This window comes from Phytophthora ramorum, assembly GCF_020800215.1.
Source record: "Phytophthora ramorum isolate Pr-102 chromosome Unknown Phyram_PR-102_s0010, whole genome shotgun sequence".
NCBI classification, from domain to species: Eukaryota; Oomycota; class Peronosporomycetes; order Peronosporales; family Peronosporaceae; genus Phytophthora; species Phytophthora ramorum.
The window spans coordinates 1,107,618-1,134,982 of NW_027150656.1; the positions used below are offsets into that span (position 1 = coordinate 1,107,618).

At 57.2% G+C, this 27,365-nt stretch overlaps 15 protein-coding genes across 15 annotated transcripts; 9 read left to right on the forward strand and 6 right to left on the reverse strand.

Annotated features, from left to right (window-relative positions):
- Positions 1-269: 269 nt before the first annotated feature.
- Positions 270-1,040, forward strand: KRP23_10701 (GTP-binding protein rhb1; the record flags this gene model as incomplete). The annotated part of the gene is made up of 4 exons (XM_067881181.1): positions 270-461; positions 531-719; positions 784-868; positions 952-1,040. 4 exons carry the CDS (start codon positions 270-272, stop codon positions 1,038-1,040), a joined length of 555 nt encoding a protein of 184 aa, XP_067741451.1.
- A 467-nt stretch (positions 1,041-1,507) lies between these two features.
- On the forward strand, positions 1,508-2,280 carry KRP23_10702 (Gamma carbonic anhydrase 1, mitochondrial; the record flags this gene model as incomplete). Its single annotated transcript, XM_067881182.1, has 2 exons — positions 1,508-1,616; positions 1,679-2,280. The coding sequence occupies 2 exons, from the start codon at positions 1,508-1,510 to the stop codon at positions 2,278-2,280; spliced, it is 711 nt and encodes a 236-aa protein (XP_067741452.1).
- A 210-nt stretch (positions 2,281-2,490) lies between these two features.
- KRP23_10703 (Zinc finger protein ZOP1) lies at positions 2,491-3,799 on the reverse strand (the record flags this gene model as incomplete). Its single annotated transcript, XM_067881183.1, has 2 exons — positions 2,491-3,663; positions 3,725-3,799. The coding sequence occupies 2 exons, from the start codon at positions 3,797-3,799 to the stop codon at positions 2,491-2,493; spliced, it is 1,248 nt and encodes a 415-aa protein (XP_067741453.1).
- A 219-nt stretch (positions 3,800-4,018) lies between these two features.
- Positions 4,019-4,507, forward strand: KRP23_10704 (60S ribosomal protein L23; the record flags this gene model as incomplete). The annotated part of the gene is made up of 2 exons (XM_067881184.1): positions 4,019-4,034; positions 4,101-4,507. 2 exons carry the CDS (start codon positions 4,019-4,021, stop codon positions 4,505-4,507), a joined length of 423 nt encoding a protein of 140 aa, XP_067741454.1.
- Positions 4,508-4,740: 233 nt separating this feature from the next.
- Positions 4,741-7,028, reverse strand: KRP23_10705 (Ankyrin repeat, PH and SEC7 domain containing protein secG; the record flags this gene model as incomplete). Its single annotated transcript, XM_067881185.1, has 2 exons — positions 4,741-4,956; positions 5,052-7,028. The coding sequence occupies 2 exons, from the start codon at positions 7,026-7,028 to the stop codon at positions 4,741-4,743; spliced, it is 2,193 nt and encodes a 730-aa protein (XP_067741455.1).
- A 227-nt stretch (positions 7,029-7,255) lies between these two features.
- KRP23_10706 (Transcription factor MYB3R-4) lies at positions 7,256-8,891 on the reverse strand (the record flags this gene model as incomplete). Its single annotated transcript, XM_067881186.1, has 5 exons — positions 7,256-7,914; positions 8,120-8,319; positions 8,387-8,643; positions 8,712-8,778; positions 8,842-8,891. The coding sequence occupies 5 exons, from the start codon at positions 8,889-8,891 to the stop codon at positions 7,256-7,258; spliced, it is 1,233 nt and encodes a 410-aa protein (XP_067741456.1).
- A 396-nt stretch (positions 8,892-9,287) lies between these two features.
- On the reverse strand, positions 9,288-10,985 carry KRP23_10707 (DNA repair protein rhp7; the record flags this gene model as incomplete). Its single annotated transcript, XM_067881187.1, has 3 exons — positions 9,288-9,377; positions 9,447-9,608; positions 9,669-10,985. The coding sequence occupies 3 exons, from the start codon at positions 10,983-10,985 to the stop codon at positions 9,288-9,290; spliced, it is 1,569 nt and encodes a 522-aa protein (XP_067741457.1).
- Positions 10,986-11,860: 875 nt separating this feature from the next.
- Positions 11,861-12,880, reverse strand: KRP23_10708 (Glyceraldehyde-3-phosphate dehydrogenase; the record flags this gene model as incomplete). The annotated part of the gene is made up of 1 exon (XM_067881188.1): positions 11,861-12,880. The coding sequence occupies one exon, from the start codon at positions 12,878-12,880 to the stop codon at positions 11,861-11,863; it is 1,020 nt and encodes a 339-aa protein (XP_067741458.1).
- Positions 12,881-14,191: 1,311 nt separating this feature from the next.
- KRP23_10709 (Glyceraldehyde-3-phosphate dehydrogenase) lies at positions 14,192-15,216 on the reverse strand (the record flags this gene model as incomplete). Its single annotated transcript, XM_067881190.1, has 2 exons — positions 14,192-14,449; positions 14,548-15,216. 2 exons carry the CDS (start codon positions 15,214-15,216, stop codon positions 14,192-14,194), a joined length of 927 nt encoding a protein of 308 aa, XP_067741459.1.
- Positions 15,217-17,030: 1,814 nt separating this feature from the next.
- Positions 17,031-18,053, forward strand: KRP23_10710 (Glyceraldehyde-3-phosphate dehydrogenase; the record flags this gene model as incomplete). Its single annotated transcript, XM_067881191.1, has 1 exon — positions 17,031-18,053. One exon carries the CDS (start codon positions 17,031-17,033, stop codon positions 18,051-18,053), a length of 1,023 nt encoding a protein of 340 aa, XP_067741460.1.
- A 1,300-nt stretch (positions 18,054-19,353) lies between these two features.
- On the forward strand, positions 19,354-20,097 carry KRP23_10711 (Glyceraldehyde-3-phosphate dehydrogenase 2; the record flags this gene model as incomplete). Its single annotated transcript, XM_067881192.1, has 1 exon — positions 19,354-20,097. The coding sequence occupies one exon, from the start codon at positions 19,354-19,356 to the stop codon at positions 20,095-20,097; it is 744 nt and encodes a 247-aa protein (XP_067741461.1).
- Positions 20,098-20,123: 26 nt separating this feature from the next.
- On the forward strand, positions 20,124-20,372 carry KRP23_10712 (Glyceraldehyde-3-phosphate dehydrogenase; the record flags this gene model as incomplete). Its single annotated transcript, XM_067881193.1, has 1 exon — positions 20,124-20,372. The coding sequence occupies one exon, from the start codon at positions 20,124-20,126 to the stop codon at positions 20,370-20,372; it is 249 nt and encodes an 82-aa protein (XP_067741462.1).
- Positions 20,373-21,665: 1,293 nt separating this feature from the next.
- Positions 21,666-22,688, forward strand: KRP23_10713 (Glyceraldehyde-3-phosphate dehydrogenase; the record flags this gene model as incomplete). Its single annotated transcript, XM_067881194.1, has 1 exon — positions 21,666-22,688. The coding sequence occupies one exon, from the start codon at positions 21,666-21,668 to the stop codon at positions 22,686-22,688; it is 1,023 nt and encodes a 340-aa protein (XP_067741463.1).
- Positions 22,689-23,987: 1,299 nt separating this feature from the next.
- KRP23_10714 (Glyceraldehyde-3-phosphate dehydrogenase) lies at positions 23,988-25,010 on the forward strand (the record flags this gene model as incomplete). The annotated part of the gene is made up of 1 exon (XM_067881195.1): positions 23,988-25,010. One exon carries the CDS (start codon positions 23,988-23,990, stop codon positions 25,008-25,010), a length of 1,023 nt encoding a protein of 340 aa, XP_067741464.1.
- Positions 25,011-26,289: 1,279 nt separating this feature from the next.
- KRP23_10715 (Glyceraldehyde-3-phosphate dehydrogenase) lies at positions 26,290-27,312 on the forward strand (the record flags this gene model as incomplete). Its single annotated transcript, XM_067881196.1, has 1 exon — positions 26,290-27,312. One exon carries the CDS (start codon positions 26,290-26,292, stop codon positions 27,310-27,312), a length of 1,023 nt encoding a protein of 340 aa, XP_067741465.1.
- Positions 27,313-27,365: the final 53 nt, after the last annotated feature.

Consider the following 27,365-nt stretch of genomic DNA (forward strand, 5'->3'; position numbering starts at 1 on the left):
GCGATGGAACTAGCTGCAACTGGGAGTTCATGACGGAGGCAAGTACGTTCATGACACGCATACTTGAAGCAAATGACAGCGACGGCAGGAGCATGTGGTTGCAGTGCCGAAAAAATCATCTGCGAGACCTTTTTTTAGTCCGATTTGCGACGAATAGTCCCAACCGGTATCAAATCCGCCGGCGCGGTTCATAGTCTGGAGTCGTTTGCTGCGTTCGCGTCGGCGGCAGGCACGCAGAGCCAGAACAGCAAGTCAAGCAGTCAAAGAAGATGCCGGTGGAGGTGCAGCGCAAGCTCACGGTGTTGGGCTACCCGGGCGTGGGCAAGTCGTCGCTCACCACGTGCTTCGTGGAGAACCGCTTCGTGGAGAACTACGACCCCACCATCGAGAACACCTTCCACAAGACCATCCGGGTGCGCAACGCGCACTTCGTCACGGACATTGTAGACACGGCAGGCATGGTACGGACCCCCCGATGCCGCTGGGACTTCTGAATCCCGCGTGGTTGACGTGTTTTGTGTCGCGTGCAGGACGAGTACGCCAACTTCTCGCAGGCGGCGTCTGTGGGCGTGCATGGCTACGTGCTCGTGTACTCGATCGGCTTGCGCACATCGTTCGAGAAGCTCAAGCTCATCAACGAGAAGCTCGTCAACATGCTGGGCTCCAAGCCGCCGCGCGTGCTGGTGGGCAGCATGTCGGATCTAGAGAAGGCCAGGCAAGTCGCCCGTTAGAGGATGGTGGGTCCTGTCCTGACATTGTATTGTGTGTGGTTGATGCAGAGAGGTGACCGTAGAAGAAGGCCAGGCGCTGGCGAGCAATTGGGAATGTCCCTTCGTGGAGTGCTCGGCCAAGGACAACGAAAATATCAGTACGTTGCTGCAGATATTTACTTGTAGCATGGTGCTGCCAATGGTGCTCATGTTGCAATGCCTTTTATGATCGTGTGTACAGACGAGGTGTTTACCTATCTAATCAAGGAAATCGAGCGCGATTCCGGGCTGCTGGAGGAGAGCGACGAATCCCAGTGCACGATTTTGTAAATCAGAGACAAGCTACACGAACAGCAGCAGCAGAGGTGACTCACTGCAGCCACGACGAAACCCACACTACACGGCATCTCCCCATGACAGCATGGAGGGTTGTACGCGAGGAGAAGACAGAGAGGAGAGCGAGGAGGGGACAAAGGGAGAATCAAGAGAGAGAGAGAGGAAACTATGCATCGACTGGATTACTTACTGCATCAACAATCTCAGCCACTACACTAACCAAAAGCAAGCTCGTCGTGAACGGCACTTGCACTTGCCATTGCCGGTTTTCAAAGGCGCGTCCCTCCACGCGGATCCTTCTGGTGTTTCGTACACTAAACTATGTATTCACCGTGTGGCCATTCGGATAATTTAAACTTGACATTTGTATCGACATCCGGATACCATTTTGGCGGTCTCCCCCACCGCTCGTTTTCGCTTCGCCCCACACCTTCCGCTTCCTCCTCTGAACAGCAGCGATCATGATGCGCAAGGTGACCTTCGAGCTGGGCCGCTGCGTCCGCGAGACTGGCCAGGCGCTGGACCGTCTCGGCCTGCGCGTGCTGAACGACAACTCGTTCAAGGAGAAGTGTACGTGGCTGCCAGTTAAAGAGCTCGTCGGAATCCTGACTATTTGTGCATTTGTGACACAGTCTCTCGCCACCGCCAGGTCATGGCGCTGTACGACAAGCGGCCGATGATCGCGCACGACGTGTGGGTAGCGCCCAACGCCACCATCGTGGGCGACGTGGAGATCTGCAACGACGCGTCCGTCTTCTACAACGTGGTGATCCGCGGTGACCTCAACCAGGTGCGCATCGGCAACCGCACCAACGTGCAGGACCGCACGGTGATCCACACGGCCAGCTCCACCAGCCCCGGACTGGCCCCAGGTGCTAACATTGGCAACGACGTCACTATCGGTCACGGCTGCACGCTCTACTCGTGCACGATCGAGCACAACGCGCTCATCGGCATGGGCTCCATCATCCTGGACGGCGCCCTGGTCGAGTCCAACACCATCATCGCTGCCGGCAGCGTTGTGCCTCCTGGACGCCGCATCCCCTCGGGACAGCTCTGGGCCGGCAACCCTGCCAAGTACGTGCGCGACATCTCGGACGACGAGGTGGCTGACATCGCTAAGCAGGCCAGCGAGTACAAGAGCATCGCCAGCACCCACAGCGACGAGTTCCTGCCCTATGGCACGGCCTACCTGGACGCCGAGAAGATCAAGGCCGCGGGTGGCCACCTGTAGAGTTTTCGTGCGTCTTCCTCGCCGTGTGCTGAATTCCTTCTTCCTAGCGAGAGGAAGTGGTCGCGTCGTGCCTCTGTATGCATGAAATGATCATGCACGTCGGCTGTCTCGTTACTTTTTAAGCGAAGCAGGAACACACTCTTTTACAACAAAATACAAGCCACAAACACGCAAGGGTGGGCTGCATGGAGAGTTTTGCCACGTTGCCGTTTACTCGTCGTCAGCGTGTATTCTCCTGCGCTTCTGCTTCTTCTGGCCGCGCTTCTTGAAGCTGACATTTCCATTCGTGGTGATGTTGATCTCCTCTTCGCGACGAGGTGGGGCCGCAGTAGACAAAGGTCCATCAGCAGTGGCTTCAGCGGCATCGTCAAGGTTCACACCTTTATAGCTGCCTCCCCACGGGTTGAACGCACCCAAGGCGTTATCTCCTTGAGACGAGAAATCTTCCAGAGCATCGAGACGCTTTTGCTCCTCCGTAAGACGTGCCGTCTCTGCTTCCGCCTCCGCCGCACGTTGCGCCACAGCTTCTGGGCTTTCATCTATCTGCCGGACTTCCACTGTACTCCACTCGCCCATGCCAGTGGTCTCATCAATCACCACCGGTGCCTGGGTCTGAGTTTCTCCTGCATCTCCACCGTTGCGCCACTGATCCACCATTTTCTCAGCAGCTTCAAGCGTCACGTTCGACGGCAACGGGATCCGCAAGCGATCCGCTAGCACGTCACGCTCAGTCATCGGCTTGGGCTTGTCCCCGTCCTTTGCCGCCTCTTCCGACTGTGGCAGCATGTACACGACCGTGAAGCGTCGAAAGCTCAGCTCGGTGTTCGGCACCGTGTGCACCGTCGCACGCTCCACCAGAGCATCAATCCAATCCTCAGCGTCCTCGACCCAAATCTGGCACGCACTGCCAGTCTCCAGCTGCGTTTCGTGCTTCTTGCCTTCTAGATAGACGACACCGCGTACAGCGTATACACCGTTATCATCCTCTTCCTCCTCTTCCACCTCCTCTTCCTGCTCAAAAGGAGGACGATACTGTCCACCACCTGAAGCCACTGGGTTTCTCATTGGCGGGGGCGTTGGTGCATTGCCACTGCTCTGTGCAGGCTGCGAAGGTGGTGGTGGCCGAGCTGCACCGCCTTGTCCTGGTCGTCTGGGAGGCGGAGGCGGCTGTCCTGGTCGCGTCGGAGGCGGCGGCGGAGCTTTTCGGCCGCGGTTGGCCATGTCCTGCGCATACTTGGCCTGGGCCGCCTCCTCGATCTGCTGCAACTGGTCGCGCAATTCCTTCTCCGAGTTGGAGGCGTCCGACTTGGCCTGGCGCTTGAGCTTCAGTGTCTCCTCCAGCTTCTCCTTGTGTCGTCGGCCCTGTTCATGGTGCTTGACGCTCTACACAGTCGAAGAGTCAAAGGCAATCGCGGTACGCTACACACATGCAATGCTGACGCACCAGCTTGTCGCCTTGCATCCACGCATTGCAGAACTTGCAGTAGTGTCGCTCGTTGGACTTCCAGTAGTCCACCATGGTCTTGCACTTCTGCGTAGCTTTCGCCCGATCTTTATTTTCGGCTTTGAATCGTCTTAATTTCGGTTTTGAATCGAAATCACAAAATTTGGTACGGAGCTTTCCTCTATTTTGGGCGGTCGCTGCCTTCAGCCGTTTGGTTGGCCACGCTGGACCTAGCTGTACAATCGCCGGAGCTCCCCGCTCTTCAGTCGAGATTCTCAAAAGGAAGCAGCAACAATGGCAACTAAGCGTGGTACGTTCTTCCCACCCCATACATACAGGCCCCCCATACGCAGCCTCTAATACCAACTTGAAACAGGACGTGGCGGTGCCTCTGGCAACAAGTTCCGTATGACCCTGGGTCTCCCTGTGGGCGCCGTGATGAACTGCGCTGACAACTCGGGCGCCAAGAACCTGTACATCATTGCGGTGTGCGGAATCAAGGGTCGTCTGAACCGTCTGCCCGCCGGTGTGGGCGACATGGTGCTGGCCACCGTGAAGAAGGGTAAGCCGGACCTCCGTAAGAAGGTCATGCCCGCTGTGGTCATCCGCCAGCGCAAGGCCTGGCGCCGCAAAGACGGCGTGTTCCTCTACTTCGAGGACAACGCCGGTGTGATCGTCAACCCCAAGGGTGAGATGAAGGGTTCAGCCATCACGGGCCCCGTGGGCAAGGAGTGCGCCGACCTGTGGCCGCGTATCGCCTCGAACGCCGGCTCCATTGTCTAAGCTCGGAGAGACATTGTGCGGCTTCGAAGGCGGCGTCTTCGCCAGGTTCTAGCAGCGGTGCTTGAAGGTTGTTGAGGCTCTCAATACACTACGAGGCTAAGCGAGGCGGGGTCGGACCTGCTGGTTGAAACTGCCAACGTGTTTTTTCTTCGACGGAGAACCGACTTGACAAATGACAATCCAATTGTTGTTGTTGCCATTGTATTAGCTTTATCTTGTGGTGTTTTGCGTGCTTATGCTTTCTTCCTTTTGCCCTTCTTGGCAGCTTTGAGAGCGGCTTCCTCCGCGGCCTTACGGCGTTCTTCTTCAGCTTTGGTTTCGTCGCGGACTTCCTTTTTCAGCTGCTTGAGCAGCGTGTTGGCTTCTTCGAGCAGCACAAGGGAAACTCCTTCTACTGCGGTGCCTGTGTCCACTGCTGTCGATACGAGCTGCGTTCGGTATTCGAGAGCCTGCAGCAAAGTGTCGAGTGCAGTGCCATCGATGAAGACATATCCGCCGCTTCCTGGTGCTGGTTGAGGTGGGGGGGGCCCCCAATGGGGCCGACCGGAGCTGGAGACTTGAAAGGCACCAGACACGCTTCCAGTCGAACTTCGGCATTCAGTCGGTCACGCAGTGCTCCAGCAGCAGTTATAAACTTGTCGCTGACGCCGCGGACTTGAGCTTCGACGAGACTTGCTTCAAGGCGAGCGATGTCTTTGCCGTGTCGACGCGAACCGCACTCAATCTTTTCACAGAGTGCGTGGCACCCGAAGAGTGTGCACTCTGCTTCGGCGCTTTGGATGACTTGCAATGCGACCGACAGCATGACCGGGTGCACTTGTTCACGAGTCGCGTGTTGCAACGCACGCTTGAGCGGCTCCAACAGCGAGCGAATACCGATGGGACGCACTGCTAGCAGAGCTTTGACTTCTTCTTGCAAAGCCACGTGTGCTACCAGTTGCCGATACGTCTGGCGCGAAATACGCAGTAGCTCCACGTCAGCAGCTTTGAGGTGAGCAGCTTCCAACGTCGTGTAGAGAGCCTCAGCATCCGTTTGGGTCAAAGTAAGCGCACTCAGGATGGTCTCAGTGCTTGGCAGTGGTCGACGCTTTACAGTCTGCGCTGATCTCGACGATCTTTGGTCGCTGTCGAAGCTATCGTCGATATTGATCGGAGTCGACACCTCGCTAAATGGTGAAGTCGCGAACATGTCGGCGCCATTTTGCAAGACAGGAGTCGAGTTTTCACCGTTCTGGTTGACGTCAGACGTCAAACCTTCAGTCGGTGTCACCATGGTGGCAGACACTGCAGTTTCAATCGTCTCAGTTGATGCGGTCTCGCCGTCATGGGTGAGTGTTGTCTCGCCTTCATCATCGCCTCCCCTTGCTGCAAAGGTGTCGCCATGCTCACTCAACACGTTGGTAAAGCTCGACGTAGGACGGTTCCTAGTCCCGATGCTCGGGTCCAGCACCGCAAGGGTGCGACGAATGAGCTCCAGTTTGCTCTCCAGAACGTTGCGTAAGTCCTGTTCAGCCTTCCCCATTTCAGTAGCGCATTCCTGGCAATAGCGGATGCTGCGAGCCTGTGCGAGCATGGCTGTCGTAGCAGAGTTATCGTGGCCTCCATTTGCCTCAGCGGGTGTGTGAGACGACGGTGTGGAGGACGAGGAGCAAGGCTTTGTGTCGCAAAAGACATTGTGGCAATGCTGGCAGAGACTGGGGCGACGGAGACGGCTGAAAGACTCTTTGCACCACTCGCAAGCGGTTTGCGCTTCGTATCGCGTCAGCAAGCGGCGGCAAGCTGGATCCGTGGCCAAGTCTAGAGGCCGATTGCCGTACTTGTTGCGTGGCTCCACTGCGGCTGAGTGAGCTAAAAGCTGTTCGACCACTTCTCGATGCCCTCCCGAGCACGCCAAGTGGAGACATCGATTACCGGTGGTGTCTGCAGCTTCGAGATTGTATCCTGCGGCCAGCAAAATCGACACGGTATCGGCGTGACCCTTGTAGCAAGCCCAGTGCAGTGGAGTATTGCCATTCGTCTCCTTTGCGAAGCTGCCAGCGCTGGCATGTCCATTCGCCAATTGGTACTTTCGACTCGGACTCGAGGTCTCGTACATGCCATCAGCACCGATGTCCACGAGATACAAGACCACATCGTTGTATCCGCTGTAAGCCGCAGCAGCCACTGGAGTCCAGCCAGTTTTGGTGATGAACCCGGCCGGGGCTCCTGCACGAGCTCGTTGTGTGACAGCGCTCAAGTTCCCTTCGCGACAGAGTTCGATGAGCTGCAAGCCAGCTTCAACTTCCATCGGGCTCGCGAGTTGCTGTGTCAGAGGCTCCGGGCGTAGAATAATCTTGTCTTCTTGGCCATCGTCGTCATCCTCAAGCTCATGGTCATCTTCATCTTCATGTTCGTGGCGTTGGGCAGCGTAGTCATCATTTGAGCGCTCAGCAGACGACGCCGGCTCGGCAGCCTTCTCCGAACTGCCATGGACTTCGGCTGGGCCCGTGCTAGAGCTGGAGACATCACCCGATGCTGTCATTCTCAGGCTTGCTACTTGCTCAATGGGCCGTTCGCGTCGTTTCAAGATCCGATTGGGTAACGGGTGCCTCAACCTGGTACATGTAGATGCAAGCAGCAAGTCAAGCCGTGCGTGTGAATGAGTTCAATTGCAAGCACACGAGTCAACGTCACTACACAATACACGTACTTCTCTCTCCTACACTCAAAATGGAGATACGAAGACATTAATGACTCGCCCCAGCAACCTTACACGTCCATGCTGAGCTGAGACGAAAACGCAGCGCAGCTGGACATCGTTTGCGCGAAGCGATATTCCACAGACGGGAGCTCGGGCTCCACACTGTCAAAGGAAGGTTCCTCTTTGACAGAGAATAGCATGTCATCAGCCTGGTCAATCGGCGACAGATTCGGCGCAGGACCTGTCGAGGTCGCCGACGAAGACGAATAGGTGATGTACGTTCCCCGCTCTGTGACCACCATCGAGCGCTGGTACACCCTGGCAACCTCGCCCAAAGGCGCGCTTAGCACCAATCCGGACGATTCGAGATCCTCACCACAAACGCTATACAGCGGGTCGTACAGCAGCTCGTCCAAACCGAAAGGTGGTTGCGCTGGCGACGTGGGATCAACAGAAGGCAACTCAGTGTTTGCCGCGAAGTAGAACACATCGTCCCCCGTGCAACAGGTCGCTACGGAGTGTTCGTACGCCGACTCGCACACTGATGCGTCTGGAACGCACAGTGGATCGAAGCTGCTGGTGCTGCAACTTCCCATTCCCATCGGGTCTAGAATGTTGTCGATCACGGCTTGAGCACGTTGCACACTATTTTCGTAAGAATTCCCGTACGTGAGCAGGTCCAGGCTGTCCACATTTGCCACAGAGTCTGGCGAGAGAGACCCATGGTCTGCATGAACGACCAGAGGATCTGGTAAAGAATCAGCTAAATGCCCGTCTAGAGGAGTAACTGGCACTGGAATCGTGTCCTCAGCAGCACAAGCACTAAATTCAGCAACTGACTTCGACAGCGCTTCTTCAATGTCCTTCACATGACGAGACTTTGCCTTTCGGAATTTCTTCTTGAGCTTCTTTCGTCGTCCCCCCTCCCCGACCTTCTCCGGGTTCGCGTTTCGCTAGCGATTTCAGCGACGAGTGCCAGTGATTCTTTACTGCATTGTCAGTCCGACCAGGCAGATGCGCCGTGATCTTGGCCCAGCAGTTGCCAAATTGAGCCTGCATTTTCAGGATGGTCTCGTTCTCTTGTTCAGTCCAAGGACCTTTCTTGATAGCGGGGTTTAGCTGATTATGCCACCTGGAGGGCCCCATGCAAGTTAGATTAAACCAAACAGCCACTTCAGATCGATGGATACAGCACTAACCTCTCGCGGCATTGTTTGCCATTACGTCCTTCCAGGTGGGAAGCGATGACAGCCCACTTGCTTGCCCCGTACTTCTCCACTAGCTTCATCATTTGCGTGTCTTCCCGACCCCACGGCCGCTTCACGACAATACCAATGCTTTGAAGCTTGTTCCAGCGTTTGCTGCATTCTCCCGGGGACCTGTCTTCGATACGCTCCGAGATCGCTTTCCACTTTTTGCATCCGAACTGGCAAACTCCGTCTCGAAGCAAGGAATCCTTCATGTACACACAAATAATTAGACTCAGGTTCCCAGGCAAAGCTAGGTGTCTACACTTGCATTTACCTCTTCTGAAGTCCACTTTCCACCATCGTGGCTCGGGTACGCAACGTCTACAACATTTACCTTTGCCCTAGAAGCAATCAAAAGTTTGTGAGGCTAACACTCTGCTTGACTGTTACCAGTCATCACTCACTTTCTGGAGCTTTTCTTGCGCTTGTACGGGGAGTAGCGCAGCTCCATCATTTTTCAACCGTTGAGTTTCCGCTTCTGCGCGAATTGCCTTGTGCGGCTTGAAAAGCACGAGAAATCTCGGAGCAGTGGAGTGGGGAGACATGGCACCCGATGACATGGAGTGAATCTGAGACTTGCCATCTTGACATGCAGCAAAATAGAAAGACCAGCGCGCCGAGGGTGACAAACATCCCGTCACTCGGCCGCGGCTTTCGCTTGGGCGCGCAACGGAAACTGGGAAAAGGCTTAGCAGCGTCTCATCATTTCTGTCGTACCAGTTGACGATTATGTTTCAACGTTCTCTGTCTCGGTCTCAAAAGCTGGTGAAGCTATTGCCGATGCAGAACTGAGTGAGTTCCCCAACACACACACGAATGTGAACAGACTCATATTCTTCAGCGCCAGCTTTCAGTATCGAATCGAAAGTCCAGTCAACAAAGGGTGCCCGGTCACGATTAGCTCATCTTGAGAATGACAAGTAAGAAAGCGAGCCGTAACCTATGCAGAGTACACAGACATAAACTTAAAATCACGCCATTCCAGCAACGAAGTGCATGCCGAACAAACCTGGGTACATCCCCAAAGCACGAGCGAGGTGAGCTTTTCCGATTCGTCGGCCAAAACGCCCAAAGCATCCTCAGAGATGCTGCGGCAAAAGGAAATATCGAGCGTTGTAAGACTAGTCGCGCAAAACTCCTTCAAAGCCATCATCGACGCGTCCGTGGCTTCCTGCACACAAAAAATGTAAAGTCAGAACGATAAAGATATACACAATCAGTACAAGCTTACCGAGACACTGGACATTTCCAGCGTTTCAAGATACTTGTTCGCACCAAAGGCTAGGTGCTGAAGCGCTATATCAGTCAGGCCCAGACAGCAGCGCATGGATACACGGCTGAGGGCATGGCCATGAGTTCTCACGGGCTCAAAGCTGCCATCAGTGATACGGTGCAAGTCGGACACATCTAGTGCTTTCAAGCGACGACAGGCATCCAAAATTCCGACCACCGCAGTATCAGTCAGCTGCGAGCAGCGCGCGACAGAGAACTCTTCCACTTCCGGCAAGCTTTTCGCTAGCGAGCAGATAAAGTCGTCCGACAGCCGCTCCATCTGGTTCAGCTGGAGTTTGCGCAGATTCTTCATGCTCTTCAGCGACTCCAAGCCGGCGTCATCGATTTGAAGACACTCCGACAGTGTCAGTGAGTGCAGGTTCTGTAGCTCGCAAAAGTAGTCGATCGACTTTTTCGTGATGCGCTGATTGCACGAGATCTCGAACGAATCGAGCGAAGGAGCGCACCGGCGCACCAGCGCCTCACATCCAGCATCCGAGAGACGATAACAGCCCTGTACCTGCAGCTGCTCCACAGCCTTCAACGAGTCTCCCAGCTCTTGGATCACGCTGTCGGACACACAGCGTCCGCACAGCCCCAGTCTCAGCACCGTGAGGTCCAGTCCCCGCGCTGCGCACTCCTTCAGCGCGCGCAACAGCGTTTCCTCGTCGATGTTCGAGCAGTCCGGGATGTCGATCTCCGTGACGCCAGGGAAGATAAACAACGGCAGCACTTCCGGTTTGAGTCTCCGGAGCTTCACCACTGCTCGCGCCACTTGGTGACGCGCCGTGGAGTCGATGTACTCGAGCGTCGGCAGCTGCTCCACGTGCTCCGCTAAGCTCTGCAGCGCCAGATCCCGCAGTCGCTGTACCACGTTATCTGCAGTCAGGACAGACAAGCGAGCGGCGCGTTTGGGCGTCCACACGACCTTGGACGTCTCCTCGTCTTCTTCGTCTTCAGCCGCTTGCCGCTGCTTGCGCGCCGCCTGCGCCGCCTGGCGGTTGTCATCCAGCGCGCGAGCTGTCGCGAAATAGCCAGGCCAGGCCTCCTCCTCGCGCGCTCCCGTGGCGAAGTAAACCGCGCGCTCCCTGGATACGACGGCTCTTCCGCGTCCGCTTGGAGGCGTTGGAGCGGGCGCTGGTGACGCCGTTTCTGGCGCGATCTCGTCGTTTTCCTCACGAGGAGGAGAGTGGGACGCGGAGGAGGGAGGAGACACGGCGCGGCGGCGAGAGGAAGAGCGCGGAGACGCCGCGGGCGAGCGCGACTTGCGCTTCATGGTGCGGAATCGAGAGTGAAGATCAGGCGAGTTGAAGTACTATTGGTCGAAAGAGCCGATTTCCCGCCACACAAACGACACCCAACCAACTTGGCGCCAACAGAATATGATGTTGTCCTACTACAAGATACGAAAGAGGAATTTGTGGGTAACTCAAGCCCGACTGGCATTGTGCTTCTCTCTCATCGGCCGATTCGATGGTACATCTGGAGAAGGTGAATGAAGACTGCGGGATCGGCACTTAATGCAAACGGGCTGGCTGAGCAAGAACAAGGACTGCGCGTCGATAAGCGGCAGGTGTTAGGGACGCGGGCGCTTCTGGTATCAAGACCGGGGAGCTTGACTGCTGCATGAGGACGTCGATTGGCGTACTAGGCACAAAGTAAACTGCTGGTATGAGATTTCGTACCTACGAACTTTGCGAAGAGTTTTTTTTTTTTTTCATGCAAGTGCAAGTATTTTATGCTATAAGCGACCCCGTGGCAGCCACTCACTCCAAGACAACATGAACGTCCTACTAGTAGTATCATATAGCAGCGGAAGTCTTGCCAAGGCTGGCAACTTTGAGCTCGTGGGTGTCAGCCTCAACAAGACCTCGTTCTCACCAGTCATCCATACCTGCTTCGAACGCCACCACTAAATCTACAGAAAGAACTCGAATTTGCCTCATAAACTCTTTTTATTAGCTTTCGTCTCGACAACAAGAGCTGGTCTGCAGCCTGTAGCCTTCAAACGAGGCGCGGGGCAAACGCTGCCCACAACACTTTTCATACAATGCACCCTTCGACTTGCTCCGTCGCAATCTCGTGAATCAGCCAAATCAATAGGCTCGCAATTACCATCACGTGGGCACAGTCTCTTCAAAGAGACTTGACTTAGTTGTCGATGGTGCTCATGTGCAGCACCAGGTCCACGAGGCGGTTCGAGTAGCCCCACTCGTTGTCGTACCAGGCCACAAGCTTCACGAAGTGGTCGTTCAGGGCGATGCACGCGTCCGCGTCGAACGTGCTCGAGTGCTTGTCGTGCAGGAAGTCGTTGGACACCACCTGGTCCTCCGTGTAGCCGAGGATGCCAGCCAGCTCGCCCTCCGAGGCAGCCTTCACGGCGGCCTTGATCGCGTCCATCGACGCGGCCTTCTCCAGGCGGCACGTCAGGTCCACCACCGACACGTCCGGCGTCGGCACACGGAACGCCATGCCCGTCAGCTTGCCGTTCAGCACCGGCAGCACCTTGCCCACGGCCTTGGCGGCGCCCGTCGACGACGGGATGATGTTCTGGCCGCAGCCACGGCCGCCGCGCCAGTCCTTGCCGCCCTTGGCCGGCCCGTCCACAGGCAGCTGCGTCGCCGTCGTGGCGTGCACCGTCGTCATCAGACCCTCCACGATGCCGAACTTGTCGTTGATCACCTTGGCCAGGGGCGCAAGGCAGTTCGTCGTGCACGACGCGTTCGACACCACGGGCGCAGAGCCGTTGTACTCCTTGTGGTTCACGCCCATCACGTACATCGGCGTGTCGTCCTTGGGCGGCGCAGAGATCACCACCTTCTTGCAGCCGCCCTCAATGTGCGACTTGGCCTTCTCCGTCGTCGTGAACACGCCCGTCGACTCGCACACGTACGTGGCGCCGGCCTTTCCCCACGGGATCTCCGACGGGTTGCGCGCGTCAAACACGTGGATCACCTGTCCGTTCACCACCAGGTTGCCGTCCTTGGTCTCGACGGAGCCATCGAACTTGCCGTGCGTCGAGTCGTACTTGAACAGGTACGCCATGTACTCCAGGTCCATGAACGGGTCGTTGATGGCCACCACCTTCGTCTTGGGGTTCTCGATCGCGGCGCGGCACACGAGGCGGCCGATGCGGCCAAAGCCGTTGATGCCGATGTTGACTTCAGACATGGTTTGTGGGGAGAGTTGTCGATCTGCTGTGCTTGGGAGCCTGCGAATTGGATAATGAGCCCTGGGAACTCTTGGATCTGGGGATGTTGAAGTGTGAAGATGCGGAGCGACTGAGTATAAGATAATGAATGCATATTGCAGAAGGAGGGGTATGGGGGATAACAGTTTGGTTGTGAAATGGTGCGTATTAAGAAAAACCTTAGTAAAAGGTTAGGAAATGTGTATAGGTTTAAAAGGGGGATGAAGTGATCGAGTAAAAACCTCGTTGACGTAAAACCTTGGGCTGGGGACATAAACCCGCGGATTTCGTAAAAAGTAGAATGGGAAAGATACCGCGCATGGTAGTTGCTCGCGTCGCGCTGCTGGAAGGCTAGCGGGCGATGCATCGGTAGAAGTTTTCGTCCATGGTCATCGTGATGAAACGCGGGCTGAGCATTGTATTGTTGTGTGGGTGGCCGTGGGTGCTGGAGCCGTGCACATGACGACCTGTTTAGAGGGATGAAACTTCATATCGACAGGGGTGGAACACGTAAAAAGTCTCCGGCTAATCAAAGCTACGCGTAAAAAGTGTTGAACCAAAATTGAAAAACATTTTGCAGAGAAACGCGGTAAACGGCTTTTTTTTTTAAAGGAGCTGCTGGTACCAAGCAAGCTTCGCTTGCTCACCTCTTTCTCCAGTAGACGGAGGAAATAAGCAAATTAATTCATCGAGCTACGGGACGATTGCATCTCGTCCTCGCGTGTCGCCATAACAGTAATCCGACGGTAAGAACGATTGCTGCGAGTTGTAGTTGAATAGTGTCGTGCCTGTGAAATCAACTGTTTTAAGCTTTCACGGTGCTCTACAACTGGCCTATTGTTACCTACGTAACTGAAAACATGCATAGCAGTAGTGTACATGCATGTATTATAGCAAACATTTCAGTCAGGGCAGTCATACACTGTGGTATTCGGCCACCCACACCAACGTTTTCGTTTGAAAAGCAGAATGCAGGGGAATACGTTAACGCAACTTGATCCAGTCAAATTTCTTGAACGCGTTAATTGTAAGAAGAACGGACGCACTACTCATGCGCAGTTGAACGCGATCTACTTGGGCGTTTCGCCAACATATCCTTTCCAATCAAACAGAGTACTTTACAGTTTTTTTCTGCAATGCACATACATTTGATTAGTTTGCTTCTTGTGCTAAACAAGGACGAACAATTCTACAACCTCATCAACAAATATTTCGTATACTACTTCAAAGTACAACCGCAAAAGTCAACATTTCATTGAAAAAACAATCGGCCCCTACAACGTACTAAAACATTAGTTGTCGATGGTGCTCATGTGCAGCACCAGGTCCACGAGGCGGTTCGAGTAGCCCCACTCGTTGTCGTACCAGGCCACAAGCTTCACGAAGTGGTCGTTCAGGGCGATGCACGCGTCCGCGTCGAACGTGCTCGAGTGCTTGTCGTGCAGGAAGTCGTTGGACACCACCTGGTCCTCCGTGTAGCCGAGGATGCCAGCCAGCTCGCCCTCCGAGGCAGCCTTCACGGCGGCCTTGATCGCGTCCATCGACGCGGCCTTCTCCAGGCGGCACGTCAGGTCCACCACCGACACGTCCGGCGTCGGCACACGGAACGCCATGCCCGTCAGCTTGCCGTTCAGCACAGCAGCAGCACCTTGCCCACGGCCTTGGCGGCGCCCGTCGACGACGGGATGATGTTCTGGCCGCAGCCACGGCCGCCGCGCCAGTCCTTGCCGCCCTTGGCCGGCCCGTCCACAGGCAGCTGCGTCGCCGTCGTGGCGTGCACCGTCGTCATCAGACCCTCCACGATGCCGAACTTGTCGTTGATCACCTTGGCCAGGGGCGCAAGGCAGTTCGTCGTGCACGACGCGTTCGACACCACGGGCGCAGAGCCGTTGTACTCCTTGTGGTTCACGCCCATCACGTACATCGGCGTGTCGTCCTTGGGCGGCGCAGAGATCACCACCTTCTTGCAGCCGCCCTCAATGTGCGACTTGGCCTTCTCCGTCGTCGTGAACACGCCCGTCGACTCGCACACGTACGTGGCGCCGGCCTTTCCCCACGGGATCTCCGACGGGTTGCGCGCGGCGAACACGTGGATCACCTCGCCGTCCACCACCAGGTTGCCGTCCTTGGTCTCGACGGAGCCGGCGAACTTGCCGTGCGTCGAGTCGTACTTGAACAGGTACGCCATGTACTCCAGGTCCATGAACGGGTCGTTGATGGCCACCACCTTCGTCTTGGGGTTCTCGATCGCGGCGCGGCACACGAGGCGGCCGATGCGGCCGAAGCCGTTGATACCGATGGCGACTTGCTCCGACATGGCTAGTTGTTGTTGAAAGGGGGCTGTGATGCGATGCTAGGAAGCGTGCAAAAGGAAGAATGAGCGAGATGCTGAGTGCTCTCAATCGTGTTCGGCTGCGCTGCCATGACGACACTCGTTGCTGCTCTCGGTATCTTTGTCGCGTACATGCTGACGCCGCTGTTTGGATTGCTCACTTTCCCGCCGTCGGCGTTGAACATGCGTAAAAATCGTTTTTACGAGTATTTTTACAACCCTTTCATGTGACACGGGGTACGTGGCGTAAAAGGTTGGAACTCCTCGGTGCAGTTTATGTTGGTTTTGATGCAGGGATCCGCAGCTAAGTCTACTGCACCGTGAGCAGTGCACACACAGTTAACAGTCGAAAGCCTACATGTGTGAGTCAACTACTTATCAGGCTGGTACATATAGACGTGGTTTGGCCCCTGCATCGAAAGCGACGCATGACGTCTGTAAAAGTCTCGTAAAAAGTAATGATCCAAGCGCCTGATTTTAGGCGCACCAAGCAGAAAATCAGGCCGCGTTTTTCTGCAAACCGAATCTACCCAAAAACAGGCGCGAAATGAGTCTTCGAAGTACGTGGCAGGTCGGGTTGCTTGCTGGCACGCTTTGATGCAATTGCTTCCTGGCACGCTTTGACGCAATTACTTCCTGGCCACCTCCGCCTTGCGTGCCAGCCCATGGCTCATGCTGCTCTGATCTGCTCCGGGTCGACGATTACGGGCCCACACAGTCACTTCGGAATTGTTTGCACTGATTGAGGCATGCTGGCAACGCGCATGCGTCGTTAGTGAGCATCTGACACATTAGAAAGGAGGACCGACACAGCTACTGGGCTCTGCCATGGCGTGTGCAGCTTGCGACGCTGTCGTCTTCAACGCGGAAGGTTTTGCCAGGGATGGAAGCTGCAGTGCGACGAGCGCCGCTCAAGGACAAGCTTTGAGTGGTCCGCGCTCTGCTGGCCTCCGGGGATCTGACATTGGGGACGCGGAACGCCTTGCTGGAGATTCCTGCGCTGCCGTGCTGCTAATGGATTCTAACTTGTTGCCTGTAGCCGTTGCTGCTGTCCACCAGCCTCATGCGCTGGGCCAATGAATTCTACGTTAGATCAACAAACGCCACGCAATGGCGGGGCTTCTTTGACAACTGAGTGTCGCGCACGTTGCACCTGGTAGATGGCTATTGCACGAAGGGAGCTGCTACAGTTGGCGAAATGCTTACCGTTTTCGAGCAAAGCTTGCTGCCTCGGCGCGACAGATCAATGCATTCTCCAGGCAAACCACCTCGGCGTGAAGGCTTGGCTGTAGCGTAGAATGCTTGCAAATAATAGTCGATAGCGAGTTCTCATTCGCGAGTTCATTTTGCCCACTTGCAACTGCTGCAGTTCATTGCGCGGCAGATTTCCGTGGTGGCCGCAGGTCTAAAACCTGCCTTGCCAGCGATTGCACAGAGGCATATCGATGCCCGCTTGTACCCGGAACTCTCGAACATTCGCTTCCACAGTCACGGTAAACAAATCCGTTTGCCTTTCCCGTTAATCAGTGCGGTGACTGGCTTGGTCGTGGATTAAACGCAGCAGCAAGGCAAGACCATTCACAACGAGGTGTCCGCGGGTTTTTGCTTCGATTGCAAACAGCGCGCTTGGATGCAAGGTTGTCAAAGAGAGCAGCGACACCTAAAACGCAGCAACTCCAAAGAAGCGCGTCAACGGTTGGCAAAAGTGACTAGCGGAGAGATTGACTGCAGCAATGTCATTCTTCCTTTTGCACGCTTCCTAGCATCGCATCACAGCCCCCTTTCAACAACAACTAGCCATGTCGGAGCAAGTCGCCATCGGTATCAACGGCTTCGGCCGCATCGGCCGCCTCGTGTGCCGCGCCGCGATCGAGAACCCCAAGACGAAGGTGGTGGCCATCAACGACCCGTTCATGGACCTGGAGTACATGGCGTACCTGTTCAAGTACGACTCGACGCACGGCAAGTTCGCCGGCTCCGTCGAGACCAAGGACGGCAACCTGGTGGTGGACGGCGAGGTGATCCACGTGTTCGCCGCGCGCAACCCGTCGGAGATCCCGTGGGGAAAGGCCGGCGCCACGTACGTGTGCGAGTCGACGGGCGTGTTCACGACGACGGAGAAGGCCAAGTCGCACATTGAGGGCGGCTGCAAGAAGGTGGTGATCTCTGCGCCGCCCAAGGACGACACGCCGATGTACGTGATGGGCGTGAACCACAAGGAGTACAACGGCTCTGCGCCCGTGGTGTCGAACGCGTCGTGCACGACGAACTGCCTTGCGCCCCTGGCCAAGGTGATCAACGACAAGTTCGGCATCGTGGAGGGTCTGATGACGACGGTGCACGCCACGACGGCGACGCAGCTGCCTGTGGACGGGCCGGCCAAGGGCGGCAAGGACTGGCGCGGCGGCCGTGGCTGCGGCCAGAACATCATCCCGTCGTCGACGGGCGCCGCCAAGGCCGTGGGCAAGGTGCTGCCGGTGCTGAACGGCAAGCTGACGGGCATGGCGTTCCGTGTGCCGACGCCGGACGTGTCGGTGGTGGACCTGACGTGCCGCCTGGAGAAGGCCGCGTCGATGGACGCGATCAAGGCCGCCGTGAAGGCTGCCTCGGAGGGCGAGCTGGCTGGCATCCTCGGCTACACGGAGGACCAGGTGGTGTCCAACGACTTCCTGCACGACAAGCACTCGAGCACGTTCGACGCGGACGCGTGCATCGCCCTGAACGACCACTTCGTGAAGCTTGTGGCCTGGTACGACAACGAGTGGGGCTACTCGAACCGCCTCGTGGACCTGGTGCTGCACATGAGCACCATCGACAACTAAGTTTGTCAGAGGTAGCGGGGATACTTGTAGGTAGGTGCCGACTACTTCGTATTCGTTTCGGTTTCGCAGCTACTTGTTTTCGTGGATAGTTAGTTAGATCACATCTATGAAACGTTGGTTTTGCGATTGTACTTTGGTATGTAGCACTGTGTTGGTCGTTGCGCTTTGGTTTTGGGTTGTCTGTGGTCCACGGTACGTATACCAGATGTGAAGTGTACTATAGCAACGGTGTGTGTGTGTGTGTGTGTGTGTGTGTGTGTGTGTGTGTGTATACGATTGGGCCGGAGACTGTAGCAGATATGCTTGTGAATGCTTGCAGGCTTGCTTTTGCTGCGGACACATGTTTGTTTGGAAGACCGGGGCTATACTTACAGGCTCGACAACGTACTGCAAACAGCAACACGCGTACTTCAGTACAGCTCGGTTTCATCGGCCGAGTGCACGAGGCGCTGGTCATGAGCACGTTGCGCTCGGATCGAAGCTCGTTTACGCGCATCCGATGCAACGCACGCACACAACCCATGTACAAACCCAGACAAACAACTAGCTGCACCAGCACCAGCGAACACAACACCGACAAGGAAAACAAGTACCACGCAGAGAGACGCCTGTTGCAAACCGACGCGGCGGGACAGGATTATTATCTGAGCTAGCTGTCCGGCCGGCCCGCCTACTTGCTTGCCTCGCAATTGCACGCGCTCTGTGCTCGACCGACGTCGGACCTCCAGTGCCGAGCAAGAGTGCCGCGAAAACGAAAGCGAGTTCGCCACGTAGCTTGGGCGGGTTGCCCAAGATGCGAGCCACTCCGTGTTGTGTGCGAATCTGCGTGCTCGGCCCGGCTTGGACAATGGGCCTTGCTTGTTTGCTTGTTTGCTGGCCGCGAATGTTTGCTCTGCAGGGAGGACGACGACGGACGGACGGACGGACGGACGGACGGACTTGCCGCCCTCGTTGCATGCGTGTTCATGTTGCACAGAGTCATCTGCCGCTGCTTGCTCACGAGTCACGACCGAAGCCATGTACGGTAACCAGCAAGCAAGAAGGAGCGCCACACGTCACAGCTTTGCAAGCAAAGTGTCGAAGCAGACTTTTTACGCGGCCCGCTCATTGGCTCGTAAAAAGTCAACTTCACTCTACGGTAGTCTCAGCTGGCCTGGCTGCACTGTCAACAGGTGTCGAACCGAGTGCGTGTCAATGCTCGCAGTACAGGCCAGCGTATCTTCGGCTATGCAGTCAGCCATTCTTCCTTTTGCACGCTTCCTAGCATCGCATCACAGCCCCCTTTCAACAACAACTAGCCATGTCGGAGCAAGTCGCCATCGGTATCAACGGCTTCGGCCGCATCGGCCGCCTCGTGTGCCGCGCCGCGATCGAGAACCCCAAGACGAAGGTGGTGGCCATCAACGACCCGTTCATGGACCTGGAGTACATGGCGTACCTGTTCAAGTACGACTCGACGCACGGCAAGTTCGCCGGCTCCGTCGAGACCAAGGACGGCAACCTGGTGGTGGACGGCGAGGTGATCCACGTGTTCGCCGCGCGCAACCCGTCGGAGATCCCGTGGGGAAAGGCCGGCGCCACGTACGTGTGCGAGTCGACGGGCGTGTTCACGACGACGGAGAAGGCCAAGTCGCACATTGAGGGCGGCTGCAAGAAGGTGGTGATCTCTGCGCCGCCCAAGGACGACACGCCGATGTACGTGATGGGCGTGAACCACAAGGAGTACAACGGCTCTGCGCCCGTGGTGTCGAACGCGTCGTGCACGACGAACTGCCTTGCGCCCCTGGCCAAGGTGATCAACGACAAGTTCGGCATCGTGGAGGGTCTGATGACGGTGCACGCCACGACGGCGACGCAGCTGCCTGTGGACGGGCCGGCCAAGGGCGGCAAGGACTGGCGCGGCGGCCGTGGCTGCGGCCAGAACATCATCCCGTCGTCGACGGGCGCCGCCAAGGCCGTGGGCAAGGTGCTGCCGGTGCTGAACGGCAAGCTGACGGGCATGGCGTTCCGTGTGCCGACGCCGGACGTGTCGTGGTGGACCTGACGTGCCGCCTGGAGAAGGCCGCGTCGATGGACGCGATCAAGGCCGCCGTGAAGGCTGCCTCGGAGGGCGAGCTGGCTGGCATCCTCGGCTACACGGAGGACCAGGTGGTGTCCAACGACTTCCTGCACGACAAGCACTCGAGCACGTTCGACGCGGACGCGTGCATCGCCCTGAACGACCACTTCGTGAAGCTTGTGGCCTGGTACGACAACGAGTGGGGCTACTCGAACCGCCTCGTGGACCTGGTGCTGCACATGAGCACCATCGACAACTAAGTTTGTCAGAGGTAGCGGGGATACTTGTAGGTAGGTGCCGACTACTTCGTATTCGTTTCGGTTTCGCAGCTACTTGTTTTCGTGGATAGTTAGTTAGATCACATCTATGAAACGTTGGTTTTGCGATTGTACTTTGGTATGTAGCACTGTGTTGGTCGTTGCGCTTTGGTTTTGGGTTGTCTGTGGTCCACGGTACGTATACCAGATGTGAAGTGTACTATAGCAACGGTGTGTGTGTGTGTGTGTGTGTGTGTGTGTGTGTATATTGGGCCGGAGACTGTAGCAGATATGCTTGTGAATGCTTGCAGGCTTGCTTTTGCTGCGGACACATGTTTGTTTGGAAGACCGGGGCTATACTTACAGGCTCGACAACGTACTGCAAACAGCAACACGCGTACTTCAGTACAGCTCGGTTTCATCGGCCGAGTGCACGAGGCGCTGGTCATGAGCACGTTGCGCTCGGATCGAAGCTCGTTTACGCGCATCCGATGCAACGCACGCACACAACCCATGTACAAACCCAGACAAACAACTAGCTGCACCAGCACCAGCGAACACAACACCGACAAGGAAAACAAGTACCACGCAGAGAGACGCCTGTTGCAAACCGACGCGGCGGGACAGGATTATTATCTGAGCTAGCTGTCCGGCCGGCCCGCCTACTTGCTTGCCTCGCAATTGCACGCGCTCTGTGCTCGACCGACGTCGGACCTCCAGTGCCGAAGAGTGCCGCGAAAACGAAAGCGAGTTCGCCACGTAGCTTGGGCGGGTTGCCCAAGATGCGAGCCACTCCGTGTTGGAGTGTGTGCGAATCTGCGTGCTCGGCCCGGCTTGGACAATGGGCCTTGCTTGTTTGCTTGTTTGCTGGCCGCGAATGTTTGCTCTGCAGGGAGGACGACGACGGACGGACGGACGGACGGACGGACGGACTTGCCGCCCTCGTTGCATGCGTGTTCATGTTGCACAGAGTCATCTGCCGCTGCTTGCTCACGAGTCACGACCGAAGCCATGTACGGTAACCAGCAAGCAAGAAGGAGCGCCACACACGTCACAGCTTTGCAAGCAAAGTGTCGAAGCAGACTTTTTACGCGGCCCGCTCATTGGCTCGTAAAAAGTCAACTTCACTCTACGGTAGTCTCAGCTGGCCTGGCTGCACTGTCAACAGGTGTCGAACCGAGTGCGTGTCAATGCTCGCAGTACAGGCCAGCGTATCTTCGGCTATGCAGTCAGCCATTCTTCCTTTTGCACGCTTCCTAGCATCGCATCACAGCCCCCTTTCAACAACAACTAGCCATGTCGGAGCAAGTCGCCATCGGTATCAACGGCTTCGGCCGCATCGGCCGCCTCGTGTGCCGCGCCGCGATCGAGAACCCCAAGACGAAGGTGGTGGCCATCAACGACCCGTTCATGGACCTGGAGTACATGGCGTACCTGTTCAAGTACGACTCGACGCACGGCAAGTTCGCCGGCTCCGTCGAGACCAAGGACGGCAACCTGGTGGTGGACGGCGAGGTGATCCACGTGTTCGCCGCGCGCAACCCGTCGGAGATCCCGTGGGGAAAGGCCGGCGCCACGTACGTGTGCGAGTCGACGGGCGTGTTCACGACGACGGAGAAGGCCAAGTCGCACATTGAGGGCGGCTGCAAGAAGGTGGTGATCTCTGCGCCGCCCAAGGACGACACGCCGATGTACGTGATGGGCGTGAACCACAAGGAGTACAACGGCTCTGCGCCCGTGGTGTCGAACGCGTCGTGCACGACGAACTGCCTTGCGCCCCTGGCCAAGGTGATCAACGACAAGTTCGGCATCGTGGAGGGTCTGATGACGACGGTGCACGCCACGACGGCGACGCAGCTGCCTGTGGACGGGCCGGCCAAGGGCGGCAAGGACTGGCGCGGCGGCCGTGGCTGCGGCCAGAACATCATCCCGTCGTCGACGGGCGCCGCCAAGGCCGTGGGCAAGGTGCTGCCGGTGCTGAACGGCAAGCTGACGGGCATGGCGTTCCGTGTGCCGACGCCGGACGTGTCGGTGGTGGACCTGACGTGCCGCCTGGAGAAGGCCGCGTCGATGGACGCGATCAAGGCCGCCGTGAAGGCTGCCTCGGAGGGCGAGCTGGCTGGCATCCTCGGCTACACGGAGGACCAGGTGGTGTCCAACGACTTCCTGCACGACAAGCACTCGAGCACGTTCGACGCGGACGCGTGCATCGCCCTGAACGACCACTTCGTGAAGCTTGTGGCCTGGTACGACAACGAGTGGGGCTACTCGAACCGCCTCGTGGACCTGGTGCTGCACATGAGCACCATCGACAACTAAGTTTGTCAGAGGTAGCGGGGATACTTGTAGGTAGGTGCCGACTACTTCGTATTCGTTTCGGTTTTCGCAGCTACTTGTTTTCGTGGATAGTTAGTTAGATCACATCTATGAAACGTTGGTTTTGCGATTGTACTTTGGTATGTAGCACTGTGTTGGTCGTTGCGCTTTGGTTTTGGGTTGTCTGTGGTCCACGGTACGTATACCAGATGTGAAGTGTACTATAGCAACGTGTGTGTGTGTGTGTGTGTGTGTGTGTGTGTGTGTATACGATTGGGCCGGAGACTGTAGCAGATATGCTTGTGAATGCTTGCAGGCTTGCTTTTGCTGCGGACACATGTTTGTTTGGAAGACCGGGGCTATACTTACAGGCTCGACAACGTACTGCAAACAGCAACACGCGTACTTCAGTACAGCTCGGTTTCATCGGCCGAGTGCACGAGGCGCTGGTCATGAGCACGTTGCGCTCGGATCGAAGCTCGTTTACGCGCATCCGATGCAACGCACGCACACAACCCATGTACAAACCCAGACAAACAACTAGCTGCACCAGCACCAGCGAACACACACCGACAAGGAAAACAAGTACCACGCAGAGAGACGCCTGTTGCAAACCGACGCGGCGGGACAGGATTATTATCTGAGCTAGCTGTCCGGCCGGCCCGCCTACTTGCTTGCCTCGCAATTGCACGCGCTCTGTGCTCGACCGACGTCGGACCTCCAGTGCCGAGCAAGAGTGCCGCGAAAACGAAAGCGAGTTCGCCACGTAGCTTGGGCGGGTTGCCCAAGATGCGAGCCACTCCGTGTTGGAGTGTGTGCGAATCTGCGTGCTCGGCCCGGCTTGGACAATGGGCCTTGCTTGTTTGCTTGTTTGCTGGCCGCGAATGTTTGCTCTGCAGGGAGACGACGGACGACGGACGGACGGACGGACGGACGGACTTGCCGCCCTCGTTGCATGCGTGTTCATGTTGCACAGAGTCATCTGCCGCTGCTTGCTCACGAGTCACGACCGAAGCCATGTACGGTAACCAGCAAGCAAGAAGGAGCGCCACACACGTCACAGCTTTGCAAGCAAAGTGTCGAAGCAGACTTTTTACGCGGCCCGCTCATTGGCTCGTAAAAAGTCAACTTCACTCTACGGTAGTCTCAGCTGGCCTGGCTGCACTGTCAACAGGTGTCGAACCGAGTGCGTGTCAATGCTCGCAGTACAGGCCAGCGTATCTTCGGCTATGCAGTCAGCCATTCTTCCTTTTGCACGCTTCCTAGCATCGCATCACAGCCCCCTTTCAACAACAACTAGCCATGTCGGAGCAAGTCGCCATCGGTATCAACGGCTTCGGCCGCATCGGCCGCCTCGTGTGCCGCGCCGCGATCGAGAACCCCAAGACGAAGGTGGTGGCCATCAACGACCCGTTCATGGACCTGGAGTACATGGCGTACCTGTTCAAGTACGACTCGACGCACGGCAAGTTCGCCGGCTCCGTCGAGACCAAGGACGGCAACCTGGTGGTGGACGGCGAGGTGATCCACGTGTTCGCCGCGCGCAACCCGTCGGAGATCCCGTGGGGAAAGGCCGGCGCCACGTACGTGTGCGAGTCGACGGGCGTGTTCACGACGACGGAGAAGGCCAAGTCGCACATTGAGGGCGGCTGCAAGAAGGTGGTGATCTCTGCGCCGCCCAAGGACGACACGCCGATGTACGTGATGGGCGTGAACCACAAGGAGTACAACGGCTCTGCGCCCGTGGTGTCGAACGCGTCGTGCACGACGAACTGCCTTGCGCCCCTGGCCAAGGTGATCAACGACAAGTTCGGCATCGTGGAGGGTCTGATGACGACGGTGCACGCCACGACGGCGACGCAGCTGCCTGTGGACGGGCCGGCCAAGGGCGGCAAGGACTGGCGCGGCGGCCGTGGCTGCGGCCAGAACATCATCCCGTCGTCGACGGGCGCCGCCAAGGCCGTGGGCAAGGTGCTGCCGGTGCTGAACGGCAAGCTGACGGGCATGGCGTTCCGTGTGCCGACGCCGGACGTGTCGGTGGTGGACCTGACGTGCCGCCTGGAGAAGGCCGCGTCGATGGACGCGATCAAGGCCGCCGTGAAGGCTGCCTCGGAGGGCGAGCTGGCTGGCATCCTCGGCTACACGGAGGACCAGGTGGTGTCCAACGACTTCCTGCACGACAAGCACTCGAGCACGTTCGACGCGGACGCGTGCATCGCCCTGAACGACCACTTCGTGAAGCTTGTGGCCTGGTACGACAACGAGTGGGGCTACTCGAACCGCCTCGTGGACCTGGTGCTGCACATGAGCACCATCGACAACTAAGTTTGTCAGAGGTAGCGGGGATACTTGTAGGTAGGTGCCGACTACTTCGTATTCGTTTCGGTTTTCGCAGCTACTTGTTTTCGTGGATAGTTAGTTAGATCACATCTATGAAACGTTGGTTTTGCGATTGTACTTTGGTATGTAGCACTGTGTTGTTCGTTGCGCTTTGGTTTTGGGTTGTCTGTGGTCCACGGTACGTATACCAGATGTGAAGTGTACTATAGCAACGGTGTGTGTGTGTGTGTGTGTGTGTGTGTATACGATTGGGCCGGAGACTGTAGCAGATATGCTTGTGAATGCTTGCAGGCTTGCTTTTGCTGCGGACACATGTTTGTTTGGAAGACCGGGGCTATACTTACAGGCTCGACAACGTACTGCAAACAGCAACACGCGTACTTCAGTACAGCTCGGTTTCATCGGCCGAGTGCACGAGGCGCTGGTCATGAGCACGTTGCGCTCGGATCGAAGCTCGTTTACGCGCATCCGATGCAACGCACGCACACAACCCATGTACAAACCCAGACAAACAACTAGCTGCACCAGCACCAGCGAACACAACACCGACAAGGAAAACAAGTACCACGCAGAGAGACGCCTGTTGCAAACCGACGCGGCGGGACAGGATTATTATCTGAGCTAGCTGTCCGGCCGGCCCGCCTACTTGCTTGCCTCGCAATTGCACGCGCTCTGTGCTCGACCGACGTCGGACCTCCAGTGCCGAGCAAGAGTGCCGCGAAAACGAAAGCGAGTTCGCCACGTAGCTTGGGCGGGTTGCCCAAGATGCGAGCCACTCCGTGTTGGAGTGTGTGCGAATCTGCGTGCTCGGCCCGGCTTGGACAATGGGCCTTGCTTGTTTGCTTGTTTGCTGGCCGCGAATGTTTGCTCTGCAGGGAGGACGACGACGGACGGACGGGACTTGCCGCCCTCGTTGCATGCGTGTTCATGTTGCACAGAGTCATCTGCCGCTGCTTGCTCACGAGTCACGACCGAAGCCATGTACGGTAACCAGCAAGCAAGAAGGAGCGCCACACACGTCACAGCTTTGCAAGCAAAGTGTCGAAGCAGACTTTTTACGCGGCCCGCTCATTGGCTCGTAAAAAGTCAACTTCACTCTACGGTAGTCTCAGCTGGCCTGGCTGCACTGTCAACAGGTGTCGAACCGAGTGCGTGTCAATGCTCGCAGTACAGGCCAGCGTATCTTCGGCTATGCAGTCAGCCATTCTTCCTTTTGCACGCTTCCTAGCATCGCATCACAGCCCCCTTTCAACAACAACTAGCCATGTCGGAGCAAGTCGCCATCGGTATCAACGGCTTCGGCCGCATCGGCCGCCTCGTGTGCCGCGCCGCGATCGAGAACCCCAAGACGAAGGTGGTGGCCATCAACGACCCGTTCATGGACCTGGAGTACATGGCGTACCTGTTCAAGTACGACTCGACGCACGGCAAGTTCGCCGGCTCCGTCGAGACCAAGGACGGCAACCTGGTGGTGGACGGCGAGGTGATCCACGTGTTCGCCGCGCGCAACCCGTCGGAGATCCCGTGGGGAAAGGCCGGCGCCACGTACGTGTGCGAGTCGACGGGCGTGTTCACGACGACGGAGAAGGCCAAGTCGCACATTGAGGGCGGCTGCAAGAAGGTGGTGATCTCTGCGCCGCCCAAGGACGACACGCCGATGTACGTGATGGGCGTGAACCACAAGGAGTACAACGGCTCTGCGCCCGTGGTGTCGAACGCGTCGTGCACGACGAACTGCCTTGCGCCCCTGGCCAAGGTGATCAACGACAAGTTCGGCATCGTGGAGGGTCTGATGACGACGGTGCACGCCACGACGGCGACGCAGCTGCCTGTGGACGGGCCGGCCAAGGGCGGCAAGGACTGGCGCGGCGGCCGTGGCTGCGGCCAGAACATCATCCCGTCGTCGACGGGCGCCGCCAAGGCCGTGGGCAAGGTGCTGCCGGTGCTGAACGGCAAGCTGACGGGCATGGCGTTCCGTGTGCCGACGCCGGACGTGTCGGTGGTGGACCTGACGTGCCGCCTGGAGAAGGCCGCGTCGATGGACGCGATCAAGGCCGCCGTGAAGGCTGCCTCGGAGGGCGAGCTGGCTGGCATCCTCGGCTACACGGAGGACCAGGTGGTGTCCAACGACTTCCTGCACGACAAGCACTCGAGCACGTTCGACGCGGACGCGTGCATCGCCCTGAACGACCACTTCGTGAAGCTTGTGGCCTGGTACGACAACGAGTGGGGCTACTCGAACCGCCTCGTGGACCTGGTGCTGCACATGAGCACCATCGACAACTAAGTTTGTCAGAGGTAGCGGGGATACTTGTAGGTAGGTGCCGACTACTTCGTATT